The sequence below is a fragment of the Rousettus aegyptiacus genome, unplaced genomic scaffold (genome assembly GCF_014176215.1).
Source record: "Rousettus aegyptiacus isolate mRouAeg1 unplaced genomic scaffold, mRouAeg1.p scaffold_m13_p_1, whole genome shotgun sequence".
Classification (NCBI taxonomy): domain Eukaryota; kingdom Metazoa; phylum Chordata; class Mammalia; order Chiroptera; family Pteropodidae; genus Rousettus; species Rousettus aegyptiacus.
In genome coordinates, this window is record NW_023416284.1 from 151,641,904 (window position 1) to 151,656,889 (window position 14,986).

General features: G+C 36.6%; 1 protein-coding gene across 9 annotated transcripts in view; it reads right to left on the bottom strand.

The window, feature by feature from the left end:
- MCM9 (minichromosome maintenance 9 homologous recombination repair factor) overlaps nt 1-14,986 on the bottom strand; it is a 65,818-nt gene that overhangs the window by 12,444 nt on the left and 38,388 nt on the right. For 7 of the 9 annotated variants that reach the window (XM_036221280.1, XM_016153634.2, XM_016153626.2 and 4 more), the window contains one exon: nt 14,069-14,243. The exons of the other annotated variants lie outside the window; for them this stretch is intronic. In XM_036221280.1, coding sequence (XP_036077173.1) covers nt 14,069-14,243 — 175 coding nt within the window. The remainder of the gene's footprint in view (nt 1-14,068; nt 14,244-14,986) is intronic. 9 annotated transcript variants of the gene reach the window in all.

Sequence of the window (14,986 nt, forward strand, 5' to 3'; positions counted from 1 at the left end):
TAGTATCCGTAAACAGAAACCTCTGGGTATCCATAAGATGTATAATCATGGTGTGAGAAAGAAAATGAACTAGCAAAAACAAAAGAAGGTGAATTATTCCTGCGATAACTGGGAAAAAATGAAAAAATAAGCTTAAGGAAGGAAGCTAGGGTAGAATTATACGTGGAGAAAAGATGTTGCACTAGTAGAAATGCCACTAATGAAAAATAGAGGGGTGGGCAGGGGAAGCAGATATCGTGCGGGATAATAAGTCAGGCAGCTGCCTCTAACAAAGGAGGAGGATAAGGGCAGTGCCAGGCAGGATAGAGTAATCTCTGGTCATTTGAAAAAGGGAAAGGCAGTACATAAGCCTGGTGGCTGTAGACGTGTGCTACAAACATTACTGTATCTGAAACTGAACAGGGCTCTCGAAAATACAGACATATATACGATCTAATTTTAAGTACCTCATGCAAAGTAATAACTCACTAAATAACTACTGAGTGAATGAACTCACGAGTTAGTGTAAGGAAATTGTCATTGTTCCAATCCAATATGAACTCCACCTTCTTCAATAGTAATAGCAAAGATATCTAGCATATCTGTAATACCAAGCACTGTGTATTTATGTATAAATAGGCTTTATGTATACACAATACATCTCATCTTCACAACAACCTGAAAGGTAGGTATTACTATCACCAACTTAGAAATTAAAGAAACTAGAAGTCCAGAGATGTTAATAACTTCTCCCAAGGTTACAAAGAGAGTAGCAGAGCTGAGATTCAGATCTGGATCTGCTTATAGCTGCAGAACCAACGCTCTTTCACCTCCAAACTGCCACGCGGGTGGTGTAACATTTTAGATAAACAGTTTCTGTGTTCTTAAAGATTCTACCTGATGTTTTAGGTATTTATTTACTTGCCTTTTTTTTTTTTTTTCCTACTAAATTTGATCTTCCTTGAGGGACTGTTACTTATCGGTATAATCCTTGGGCTGCCTGTCACATAGAAATGCTCAAAAAATAAGCACTGAACAAATGATAAAGAAGAAATCTTTACTTACTTCACTATTTCTAAAATTCAGAGTCGTTTTATATTCACAGGCTTCAACAGTCATAAAATAATCATGATAATATAGTTTTTCTGTTTAACTTTGAGTGAAAACATTCAGATTTTTGAAAAAGCGACTTTTCTATTTTTAATGTACATATGTAACTTTTCCTACAAACATAGTAATTTTCCTAAATATTGTAAAGTTGGGTTACATAAACTATTTTTACCATTACAGGCCCTCCAGAAAGTGCCCTTGTTTTTGTGACAGTCTCTCATTATATCCTGTATGCGGCGATGCCTATCTTTACTCATGGCTTTAATCACCTATATTCCATCACTTCCAAATTTAACTGTAGACTGTGGTAGTGGCTGCTGTATGTTCACCAGACTTTATTTCCCTTTCCTTTAGAGTAGAGCAAGATTATATTTCCCATTTCCTTTTACAGTTAAGCAGGGCTGTAATACCAAGTCTAGCCAATGGAATGAGGTCAAGAACCTATACTACTCCCAGGTCAGGCACCTAAAAGCCTTCCTGTGAAACCATCCCTGTTTTCTCTCTCTTCGGTAGCAGAGTATAGAAGAGCATAAGGCCTTGGAGTCAGAGAGCAACCAGAGGGAAGGAGCCTGGGCCCCGAATGATAATGCGGAGCAGAGCACCCCACCCTCAACCCACATCAGACTGTAACATGAGCAAGAAAAGCTTCCTTAGGCAAAATATTGCAGGAAAGAGATGAGTACAGGAAAGAACCGACCAGTTTTCAAGGAGAAATGAAAGACAATAAAGACAGCTCAGAAGTTTTAGGTTTTAAAGAGTTGGAAAAAACAATTGCTTCTAGACCCTAGGTAATATGAGGCAAGACTAAAAAACACTTTGAAATCATGAAAACCCAGCAAATTTTCTCAGTTGCATTAAGTGACCCAGACTAAGGGTTAAGCCTCCTGCTTTAGGTATCCTTGCAGTAGGCACCTTTAAGTTGAATAAGAAGAATGGAGACCATATCCATGTTCATGGCAGCTCTATTCATGACAGCCAAGAGGTGGAAGCAACCTAAGGGTTCATGGACAGAAGAATGGATAAACAAAATATGGCATATACATACAATAAAATAGTATTCAGCCTTAAAAAGAAATTCTGTCACATACCAAAGCACAGATGAGCCATGGGGACATAAGCGAAATAAGCCAGTTATAAAGACAAATACTATATGATTCCACTTGTATGAAGTATCTAGGGCAGTCAAATTTATAAAAACAGAAACTGGTAGTTGTCAGGGATTAGGAAAGGGGAAAATGAGGAGTTGTTTAATGAGTATAGATTTTCAGTTTTGCAAGACAAAAAAACTGAAGATCAGTTGCACAACAATGTGCCTATCCTCAACACTACTGAACGATACACTTAGAAATAATTAGGATAATAAATTTTATGTTATGTGTCTTTTAACCACAACAACAAAAAAAATAATGCAGGCTGTTATGGACTGAATGTTTGTGTCTCCCTATAATTCATTATGTTGAAGCCCTAACCACCAATGTGATGGTATTATGAGTGGGGACCTTAGACAGGTAATTAGGTTTAGATGAGGTCACAAGGGTAGATCCCCATAATAGGATTAATGTTCTTATAAAAAGAAGAGAGGCCAGAGACTCTCTCCACACTCAGGCACTGAGGAAAGGTTATGTGAGTACACAGTGAAAAGCCACAAGCCAGGAGGTGGCCATAAAAAAGGAACAAACTATCGATACATGCAACATGGCATGATCTTGAAAACACTTTGCCAAGTGAAAGTTGTCAGACACAAAAAGTTACATTTTGTGTGATTCTGTTTATATGAAATGTCCAGAATAGAGGGAATGAAGAGTGACAGCTAAAGAGTTTGGGATTTCTCTTCTGGGTGATGAAAATATTCAGGAATTAGGTAGTGGTGATAGTTGTACACTATGAATATACTAAAATCCATGAAATTGTATACTTTAAAAGGATAAGACTTTGGGTGGTAAGTGAATCATATCTCAAAGCTGTCATGAGAAAAAGTCAGAAGAAAAGATCACAATAAATGGTATGTTTGTAAAAAGCAAAAACTATCTTTGCTCTCCTAAAGAGGGACATCCAAAAAACTGGGAAAAACCTCCACAAAACTCTTTAAAATAAAAACATATTAATGATATTCTCGTAATTCATTATGTATTTTTTGGTAACCTTAATTGCTAGGTATACACATCCTTCTCTTTTTAACAAGGTTGATAAAACTGACAAATTACCTTTCATATCTGGGTTGACTTAAGGAGTGGTAACAAGAGATTCACAGACAACAGGAAGAGGAAAGAGGAAAAGAGTGAAAGTACTGTTCGCATGTATCACCTAGAAAGAACAGAAAACTCTCAAAAGTGCTTGATCTAAATTTATAACCTCACAACTTGGTGCATGCCTGCGTGCCTCTAAGGAAGGCTCCTCAGCATGTTCCACAGTCCCTTCAGCCCCCTAGGGGTCAGAGACCTCTCAGGGGTTGGGTAGAAAGGCTGGTTTCCTCCTTTCCCAGCCACCTCAGCTTAGCCTGAGGCGAGTTTATGAAAGATGCCACCAGAGATGAAGCTTCATAAGGTCCTGGAAGAAAAAGGCAAACAGGGTGCCTGGGTGTGGAGCAATCTTACCCTGGAGTTGTGGTTCTTAAGCTTGCTTCATCAATGAGAACTGAGGCAGGTTTTAACAATCTATGTTCCCAGGTCCTGTCTCAGATTCTGATAGGTAGGCTGGTGTGGACTAGAAAACTGAAGATCGGTTGAGTGGGGATTGGTGCTGTGGCTCTTCTATGGCTATTGGAAGCACAATGTACTGATAAACCCTTTCTTATGTGTCTCACTACAAGAATCTTGAGAACAAAGGCATTGTCTTTTCATCTTTGTAGCTAGCAGGTGTTAGCAGCCAGCAGAGAGCATGACACTGCTTAGTGCTCACGCATGTTTACTGAGCAAAACAATAAATTGCCATCTTGCTGTTTTTACATTTTAGACTGTACTGTCTACCTAGACATGTGAGTATATTTGGTAGCACCAAATACATAACTGCAATGTTAAATTTTCTCCTAAGATATGTCCTCAGCAAATAGTGAGGGTATCCTCTATTATTTAAGAATCCACTGATACCCTGCCCTTGATGAGATGCTAACCTAGTTAAGTTTGAAAAGAACCTTGAAAGTAATGAAACTTACCCTTCCCAAATTGTCACTTAGTTCAGCATTCTACAGCTTTAACGTCATCATCACATAAAGCTCTCTCACGTGACTACACTGTTGTGTGGCATTGTGCCGCAGCTCATCAGGCACAGGGACCCATTTACACAGCTTAAAAAGACAGGTAAATTCACATACTGATAAATACTGACATCTTTTTTAAGCTCATATTTCAGCATTTTCCTCTTGGTTTTTCTATTTTCATTCAGCAGCCAGGACAAATCTAAGGTATTGAAACTTCAAACTTTAAAAATATTTTCAAATTTAAGTAACATAAACAAAGAACAACAAAAAATTATTGGTTTTCTCAAATATGTACTGATTCAATAAGACCTATATTTTGGTTAATGACACTGTTAGGTTACATTTTAGTAGACTCTAGGCATCATGAGTATTTTAGCATTTTTTTTCTATTTTGACTACCCATAACAAACTTTTACAGTGCAGAAATTAAGTTGAATGGTCTGTCCGAGCTACCTGCACATTCGAATCGTGGGTATAATATACATTACCATATGCTTCTACAGGTATATGCCTACCACATGGATAAAGTTTAACCTCTACTCAAAAAACATTGTCTGGAAAATGATCAAGTGTGTGGTTCTTATGTTTAAAAAGAACTCTCTAATTCTGTGCAGTGCATAAAAACTGACACATTAAAAAAAATCTCTGAGAACTCCCTGCAGCCTTGGAGGCCAGCCAGATACTCTGATCCAGTGGTTCATACTAATATCCTTAGAGAGATTATAATTCAAATAAAAAATCCTTTACAAATCAGTCAGACTTTGATCACTTGAAACATGTAAAAGAGAAAGAGAGAAAACAAAAGCAGACATTTTCAAGAGATCCTGAAAATGATATTGTAAGGTATCGAACATCTCAAAGAAAAACCTGAAGTGGTCCTAGAAGAAAGGACCAGAAAATCTAGATAATGATGGCTCAATGAAAGATTCCTATTCTAGGATATAGAAGCTTTTGTATTGCTGGTCAAAGGAAAAAAAATGTCTGAACTGAGGAATGAGGAGCAGGCAAGGTGTTTTAAAGGTAAAATTCAGAGTATTTTATTCTCGTAGAATACATGATTAAGTATTCCTTTTCCACACTTAACCCTTTTTATCTGCTACTAATTTACATTTTGCTTGATATGCTTTACGTCTCAAGAGACATTTTCACAAGAGCTCTACATTTGGCAATTAACTGTGTACTTTGCATCAGAAAGATTAAAAGGCTTCTAATTAGGGAGAATGAACTTAAAATTCTGACACTGTTAGCCAAAAATTAGATGAGCTACTACTGGAGGAAGATCCAACTTTTTCTTATATTGCAGAATGACACAGAGTAAGCGCTATGAAAAATGAACATGAGAGCTAACGTGGCACTTGAACAACATTGTCATTAGTTCCACCACTAAGCAGATAGCTGTGACTGTTGATTGAGGGCACACTTAACTGTGGGCCCAAGAGCAAAAACAACTGTACTATTTTTGCATTTTTCTGTAAGTAAAATAAAAGTTAAAAAATAAAAAATTAAAAGGACAACTTGGATGGAGGAAAAAAGATCACACACATGGTGGTAACTATGATCTGGGGAGAAACTATAAAAACCACTAAGAGCTCAGTCAAGAGTCTCCGCCCCATTAGGTACACATGATTGAGTACTGTCTTAAAAAACCCTGCTATCCTTCTTGTCTATCTCTTTTAAACCCACTGAGCTCAAGACTTCTCATAAAGAGCTACCTCCTATCAAGATTGATTTATCAGGCTATTCTGTCTCTGTCTAAACTATTGTTTCCCAGCACCGACAAATCTACCAGCATGGAAAATTGTTGTATGACTTGTTCTTTGGTATGTTCCTCAAGTGACTCTTTTGTCTTCATTACAGTCACGGACAGGTCAATCACTGGAATGCCCACCATGTACGTAACCCCACAACCCCTTCAATGTAAACTGCCAGACAGAAGTAGCAAATTGGACCAGAGATTGGCACCTGACCCAGGGGGAGTCAATCCATATACTGGCCAGAGGCCTCCGAGCTGCTCTTGCATAAAAATTCTAATAAAGACAATAACATCTAATTGGGCCTCTTTTGAGAGTATTTGACAAGAGAGAGCTGAACTTCTAAAAGGACCTGACCAAGTCTAAAAGACCCACAAACACACACAAAAAATCAGTGAGAGAGAAAGTGTCAGAATCACAACAATGAGAGAGCACGTTTGAAGATGAATACACTTCTGATGCTGAGGTGGCAAAAGACAATACAGCTGCTAGTTTATATCTACTTTGAACAAAATGCCCATCTGCAAATTATGTTCCAGTCACCAAAAGATACAGCTTTTGCTAATCCCACATACCCTGGTTTAAGGTCTACTTCAGGTAACTTGTGCTAGTTTCATTATAACTTTAAAAAGCTTTTACAGTTATTGCCCACCTTATAACATTCAATATTTCATCCTGGAGCAGAATCATGTTTTAGCTGACTGTTCAAGGTTCTTAGATAGATGTAGAAGCCTGATGATAATAATGATAGTTGTCCATATTCACTTATCACAATTTCAAAATCCAAAAAACTATGAAAAAGTAAGTTTTTTATAGTTAACTTTACAGCAAAATCTAACGTAAATTGATGTCAGTTTTCCACTTATTGTGCAGTTTCAAGTTTCATCACGAAATAATTAAAGTGTTTGATTACAGGGTACTGTCTCAGACACTACCTGGAGGTTTCATATGTGACATATGTACTATATTACCTTCCTAAAATTAAAACAAAAAATCTGAATTCCAACATGCATCTGGCCCTAAGGGTTTCTGAATGGAATTGCAGACTTATAAGTTACACTTAAATAGCATTTATCACATGCCTGATTTTAGCCTAAGGATTAACTCATTCAATTTTCACAATAGTCCTATGAAAGAGAGTAATTCTCACCATCTTACTAATGAGGAAGCCAATATGCCCAGCTAGTAGGTAGTGGAGGTAGAATGCCAACCCAGTCACTAGCTCTGGAGACTCTTGCTCTTAATTATTTCGATAATTCTTTAAACACCCAATGTGTTTAGTGGTCATTTTAAAGAGGTGGAGCTCTTGATGCAGTTTCCTGAGCTTGTTCCATGTCTAGCAGTGATTATTTTCAATATGTCATGATATAATATGAAACCATATTTTATGTATGTACATATTCTGCAATAAACCAGCCAGCTGCTGAATCTGTTTGTCATGGCTGAGTTGGTGGGTCAGCCCATAATTTGCAGCATCTCACAGGTGGCACCTTACAGGTTATCCATTTACTCATTAGATGTTTGAATTCCTTATATAAATGTTCTCTATTCTAAGCTTGAAGGCCTCTGTAACCCTAGACACAACCTACTTGGTCTCTGGGCAGCTCTAACCACTAAAACGTCTTCCTTGTACAAATTCTAAATATGTCTCACTGAACCTTTTAGCCATTGATTCTAACGGATATAGAACAAATCTAAATCCATTTCTTTATTTGGGTCCTTCGAAATAATTGTAGATAACTGTCTCTCCAACTATTTATTCTATAACTAGCTTAAGAAAAGCATAGGTACTGTTTTAAAAATACACAGCAGAAGTTGGTATTATGACTTAAACAAGAAAGAATAACTTAAAAAAAAAATACTGATTTCTAGATTTCCATAGGATAATGGCAGCTATTTACATCCAAAGCTCTCAGCATATCCTCCAGACACATTATGGACACACAAGAAAAGCAAATAAATCCATAAAACAAAACTATAAAGTAACTAAGAGAAAGAGAAAGAATACTACAAACTTCGATTTACATGTAAATAGGCAAATAGACCTTAGAAACCAGCAAAGCTAACTAGAGCCCAGACTGGAATGGAAACATCAGTGGAGACAAAGTGGAAAGGAGGAGAGAGCAAAGGGGTCCTTGTAATGGTGGAACACAGATAAAATCACCCCTAGAAAGTGTCCCACATGGAGCAGGGAAATATTGAGAACAGGTTTGAGACCTTGTGAATCAAAGCGTAACTGCTGGGGAACAGAAAGGAACCTGAAAGTTCCTGGAACCAGAGGTGGCAGTCTTGGAAAGGCCTGTGGAGTAGTTGGATGGCTAAAATATTGGTCGTGATCCATGGCACAGTTCAAAGAGATATTAAACTGTGGATAGTAGCCAAGACAAAAGAGAAACATTTGAAGAATTTTATCTTGAAAAGATAATCATAGAAATGTTTTCCATAATAATAATAATGATAATATCAATGTCTACTATGGTGCAATAGCCTGAAAAGGAAACCCAGAAAAAAGTTCATTACACCAAAGCACTCAAAGTGCTTCTCAGGCAAAACTCCTTTCAACACAGATTATACATTGGACAGATTGTTTAAAGGAGAAACAATGAAAAATTGACTGTAAATAGTAGTAGCAAAATAAAGCTCCAATCTCATCTCCTAGCTTTAAGTCCCAACCTTTCCCAACAACAGATAAAAGAAATCCAACCTGAAAATTATTTTTTAAATAAATTCTTTCCTTTGGGAGATATCACTCCAATTAAAAAAAAAAAAAAAGGTTTTACTGATGATAAATATATTGGTCTCTCTGGCACTGTTATTCCTTTCCATCTCCTTCATCTACCCTCAGGTGGTGTCTTACTGTGCAAGTTACCATTGGACCGTACAGTTTGGGCTCTGTCGTACGCATTCATATGTTGTTACCAGCCAGAGAAGAGATTGAGTGCAAAAAGAATAAGTGTTTAAAAACTTTAATAGTAATTTGACAGAGTGAGTTCATGTCTGTTGAATCTAAAAATAAAATATGTGCCTACATAGTTTTTAAAATTAAGGATTATTATAGTATAATTTACATATAGTAAAATCCATATTTTTAAGGCACACTTCTGCAGTCAATCTTCTCTCCTGACCTTGAACCCCAGGCAACCACTATTTGAGTTCTCTCCCTTACAGTTTTGCCTTTTTCTAGAATTTCATATAAAAGGAATCATGAACTACATAATCTTTTGTGCCTGGCATCTTTCACTTACATAGTGCTTTTAAGATTCAACCATGTTGTTGCATGTATCAATAGTTTATTCCTTTATATCGCCTATTTATATTTATACTCCATTGCATGGATGTATCAAAATGTGTTTATCCATTCACCAGATAATGGATTTCTGGGTTGTTTTCGATCTTGGATGATTATGAAAGCTGCTGTAAGTATGTATGTACAGGTCATTTTTGTAAATGGATATCCAAGTCTACTGGCACTATTTTATTGAAATGACTATCTTTTTTCCACTGATTTATCTTGTCATCATTTTAAAAAATCAACTGCCTTTATACCTGTGGGTCTATTTCTGGACCTGTATTCTCTTTCATTGGTTTATGTGTATCCTTATACCAATGCCACACACTGTCTTGATTACCGTAGGTTTATACCAAGTCATGAAATAAAGTAAGTCCTCCAAATGTTGTTTTTTGAATTTTTTTTTGGCTATTGTATAGTTCCTGTGCTTTTGCATACAAAGTTTAAAGTCAGATTGTCAATTTTTGTAAAAAAAGCTTATAAAGATTTTAATTGAAATTGCACTGATTCTATAGATTGCTTTAGGGAGAACTTATATCTTAATATTAAGTCTTCTGATCAATGAAACTCAGTATATCTCTGCGAGTATTAGGTCCTTTTAAATTTTTCATCAATGTTCTGTAGCTTTTATTGTAAAAATCTAGAATGTACTGTGCTATATTTATCCCTAAACATTTAACTTTTTAGATACTATTATAAGTGATGTACTTTATTTTAAGTGTTATATTGTACTTCAGTTTATACTTGTTTATTGCTAGTATACAGAAATAAAATGGATTTTTATATATAATTCACAATATTAACAGAATAAAAAATGCATCCTAGTACTATCTTTATTCTTTGAGATTTTCTATGTAGATGATCATGTCATATAAAATATAGAGTTTTAACTTCTTCCTTTCTGATATGTCTTTTATTTCTTTTTTCTTCTTCTTTTTTTTTTTTTTTCTCTTTTTTTGTAGGGGAGTTGGAGGGGGACTTGCTAAACTGACAAGGACTTCCATTACAATACTGACCAGAAAGGGTAAGACTGGGACATCCCTGACATGCTCCAATCTTAACTGGAAAACATTCAGATTCAGTCTTTCACACTATTAAGTATGAGATGTTTCTTGTGGGTTTTTTTTTTTTTTTTAACAGATGCCATTTAAACAGGTGAAGGGACTTCTGGTTTGCTGAGAATTTTTATCATGAATGGGTATTGAATTTTGTTAAATTAAATGCAATTTTGTCCAACTGTACTCTTTCTGCATTTATTGGGATGATAGGTTTTTCTTTTTTAGTCTGTTAATATTGTGAATTACATTGATTTCAAATGTTACAGCAACTTGGCATTCCTAAGATAAGCCCCACTTGGTTATAATATACAATCCTTTTTATATACTGCTATACTTACTTACTAAAGCATTGGCAAAAATTTTCTTGTTTATGCTCACGGAGGATATTGGTCTGTAGTTTTATTTTCCTGTAATTTCTTGGTCAGGTTTTGGTATTTCCATGGAATATTTTTTATCATCCTTTTACTTTTAACTTACTAATGTGTTTTAATTTAAAGTCAGTTTCTTAAGAGCAACACTTAGTTGGATCTTGCTTTTTTATCCAATCTGACAATCTCTGCCTTTTAAATGTTTAAGTGATTTGTAATTACTGATATGGTTGAATTTGAATCTATTATCTTGCTAACTGTGTTCTCTTTCTCTCATGTATTCTTTGTTTCCTTTTTCTTCTCTTCCTGTCTTCTTTTGGATTATTTTCTATGACCCCATTTTCTCTCTACAACTGGCTCATTGGTTATGCTTCCTTTATTTTCTAGTGGTTGTTTTTGAGTTTACATCTGTAAATTATTACAGTCTACCTTCGAATAATATTATACCACTTTATGTATAGTGTAAGCTCATCCCAAGTGATCTGGGAATTGGCATGGTCGTTGCTGTCCTTACTTTTAGTGCACCAGATCAAATGGTCTCAGTGTTGAGCTGCCTTACCTTGTGCTTAGTCTGAGGACTGCAGTGCAGTGCTGAAGGTTTCTGCTCTACGTTCAGGTTTTAGCAGTCACCACATGCCCACACCACAGAGGGGTCTCTTTCACACTCCTGCATCTTCCCCAGAGGCAGACTATTGCTGCTTGTTCCCTACGGTTAGGTTTATTTGGGGGCAGGGAGAAGTTAAAAAAGCCTTTCTATCCTTTCCACCTATGGCAGCTGAGTCCTGCCAGTATCTGTAGTGTTCTTGGGCAGGAAAGGTTTTTCCATCCCTTTCCCAAAGGTACAGATTTCTGTTTTGTATTGGTTTGGGATCCTGGACCCATTTCCTGCTCTTCCCTCGGGGGAAGATGGCTTTTGCTTCTACCTTTCTCCCAAAAGCCACACCTTTCTCCCAGTTCCTGTGGGAATGAAGGGAGAGTTTCTAATCTCCAGAGGCAGAAGAATTTTTTTTCTACCCTTTCCCCAGAGGCCCTGGGGATGACAGGGTTTGTTGCCCAGCCCCCAGTGATCAGGTGTTCGGTTCATATGAGATGTGTCTGGGGAAGACACAGGATTTTGTGCTTATTTCCCAGCAGCAATCACCTCTCCGGTTCTGTGACTGATGAGGGCAGACTAGGGTCTCTCTGTTCTTCTGTCCTGCCCAGTTTTTCTTGTGAACATCTGGTGGAGATCTGTGGCAAAGGGCTTGCAAGTGGGAACTCCCCTTGCGTTTGGAGCTCTCGTTATTCTAAACTGATATGCTAACTCACATTTGGACTTGAGGGAATTTAAAATTAATTTTGCTTATCTCTCCTTATTTGGTTCTCTGGCAGCCACTTCCTCCTCTCATGCTCTGTCAAAGGTGACAGCTTGTGTACCTCATTTCTCCTAGGAAGGGCTTGGCACATTTTGGAATTAAGTACTATTGATTTCCTTGTAAACTTGGCTCTCTAATAAGTTCAAAGGAAGTTATGATTTTTGTGGGCTATCTGGAGGTTTTTTTGGAACAGCAGTGACATGCTCTTGCTACTTTCTATAGTCTAAGTGAAAGAAGAATTTAGGCTTATATTTTGTATGTCTCTTTGCTTTTTATTTTAAAAATAATTTTATTGTATTTTATGAAAATACTGCTCTGTGATAGAATTGACAGATTGGAAAGCATTAAAACTAGACCTTTACCATAATAAACAGTCTGAAAAACACTGTTTGAGTACATATAGTAGTTACAGTTATGACAAGATTGTCCGAGTTGTAGGTGTCATGACAAACTGTTTATCTATAGGAACATTTCTTTTGGGACTTACAACACACTGATGGGTAGCACAAAAAGTTCATATGAATTCACACTTTGCAGAGGGTAAGGGCAGTTTCGAGTGGTCAATAAACTATTTCACTTACGAAGACTTATTATGTAGCCTATCATATAGCACAGCCAATGTTCTCCCTTTCTAAAATATGTTCAGAGCATCTGTCCCAATTTTCCATGATGCGAGGGTTAATTACTTAGGACTCTTTCAAAATGCCCCAGATTTCCTCTGGAAAAGGCATATCAAAATAAACCATAGATTCTACCAACTAGCAAAGGTGCTAATGAAATGAAAACATAATGAGAAGAGAAAGTAGTCTTGAATACACTTAGGAAACTATTATCTCTGATTTCCCCTAATAAACAATTTTGAAGTGATAATTATTTATTTTAAAATATTTTCTCACATAACACTTTTATTATGAAATTATCACTTTGTTGCTCTTGTGTCTATCTTTCTTAACAAAATAGTGAACAACTCAAGAACAATGTCGTATTCATCTTTGTACTTCTCAGTGTCTAGCACAATGCCTGGCATACAGCAGGCTCTTAATGAATACCTATTTGAGTAAATACATATTGAATTTAAATGAATAGATCTGATAATGGTTCGGTCTAGTTTTTCTTATATCTTTTTCCTCCGGGCCATATCCTGCTCTCACCTCTCTCCTCTTTCCTTTTTTGCCAGTGTAATAAACAGATTTCACAGAATCTATACCACCACAATGTTTGCCTGGCTCCCAAGTAACCACCACTGTTTGAAGCCCTATCTGTCTGATCAGTTGGCTTCATACCTATAACAGTAGCATTGGGGCTGAGATAATTCCAGCTGTCCTTTGCTTGGATGACCTGGCAGCCTGCTTAGTGGCCAGATTTTGTAGCCAAATAATTTTCCTATAACCACCTCAGGGCCTGGGTGAAGGAATTTCTATTTGAACCTGCCTATTTTTCTCCCTCATTGGTCCTATGTATCCAGGGACTCACATACCTCAACCCCTGAACCTCTTTGAGTCGCAACAGGTACTTCTTATGCTAATATATATTCTTTCATTTTCCATATGCTCTGATCAATCTTCCATTAAGATATATAAGAAGAATGCCACTGAAAGTAGGTATAGTCTTTTCTTTTTGAACATTCAAAATTCTTAACAGAATAATACACCCAGGGTAGACAAACAATTATTGAATGAGAGAATGAGTTGAACCCTGCATTGAAAGCTCTTCATGAGTCCCTTCCATGAATTTAGTCAACTTAACATTTACACTTTAGTTTTCCTTTTCCTTTTCCCAACAAATCATTTTACTTCTCTCACTCACCTCCATGGAAAAACTAATGTGCCATGAAGGGTGTTAACTGACAGTTCCTGAGAGGACCAAACATACCTTGCAGTTCAATAAGTTTCACATTTTTCCATAATCACATATTAACTAATTTCACTATTCCCATAGATTTTTTAAAAAAGAAACTCTTACCCAGCTTTAGCAACACTTATGGTTTGTTGTTCCATTGCTTCATGGATACTGGTTCTATCATGCTCTTTGAGGCTATTAAATTCATCGATACAGCAAAGGCCTGCATCTGCAAGTACTAACGCTCCAGCCTCCAAATTCCATTCTCCTGAGTCTTTCACAGCAGTTACAGTAAGACCTAAGAAAAGAAGCACACTGTGTCGGCTTTTGTTTTCAAAAGCACATCTTATACCTATGAAGGGAAACAAATATCTGCATTTTAAATGGAAGGGTCACAGCTTTTATTTCCAGCATACTAAGAATGAATGACATCAGGACAACTACTTCAGGTGTCTAGTCACTAGAAGGTCTCAGAAGAACCAATGCTCTGAAAATCTAACAAATGTTGAATGTTTTGTAACATCCAGAAGTCTCCAAATTTTCTTTCTCTCCTTGGTAGATACTCTTAGTGAGTGGTCTAAACGTTTAGAAGGAGCAAACAGATCTCCCGAGATATTATAACAAGAGGTTTTGTACTATATACTGTTTACAGAGAAAGGTCCAAAGACAGAGAACAGTAGATATTACAGTCCAATGATGAAAATGAAAAGTTTGCTCCCAGTCACAAAGGATTTCCTTCATACATCTTATTTGATTTTAATTCATCTTTTCTACCAGTCAATAAAGCAGAGTGGTCAAAAGCTAAGGCTATGGAGTCACCTAGACTTGGATTTGAATCCTGGACCTTCAGTCTGGCTATATCATACTGTAGTCCAATTTCTTAATATATCCAGGCCTCAGTTTATTACTTTATAAAAGGGGGGAACAGTAGAAATATTTTATATATTCTTGGATATTTAAATAGAATATAAGTAAACTTCTTTAAAAGGTTTAGGATACATAATGAGTAGTTATTATTGATAGGCCCTACATCACTATAGG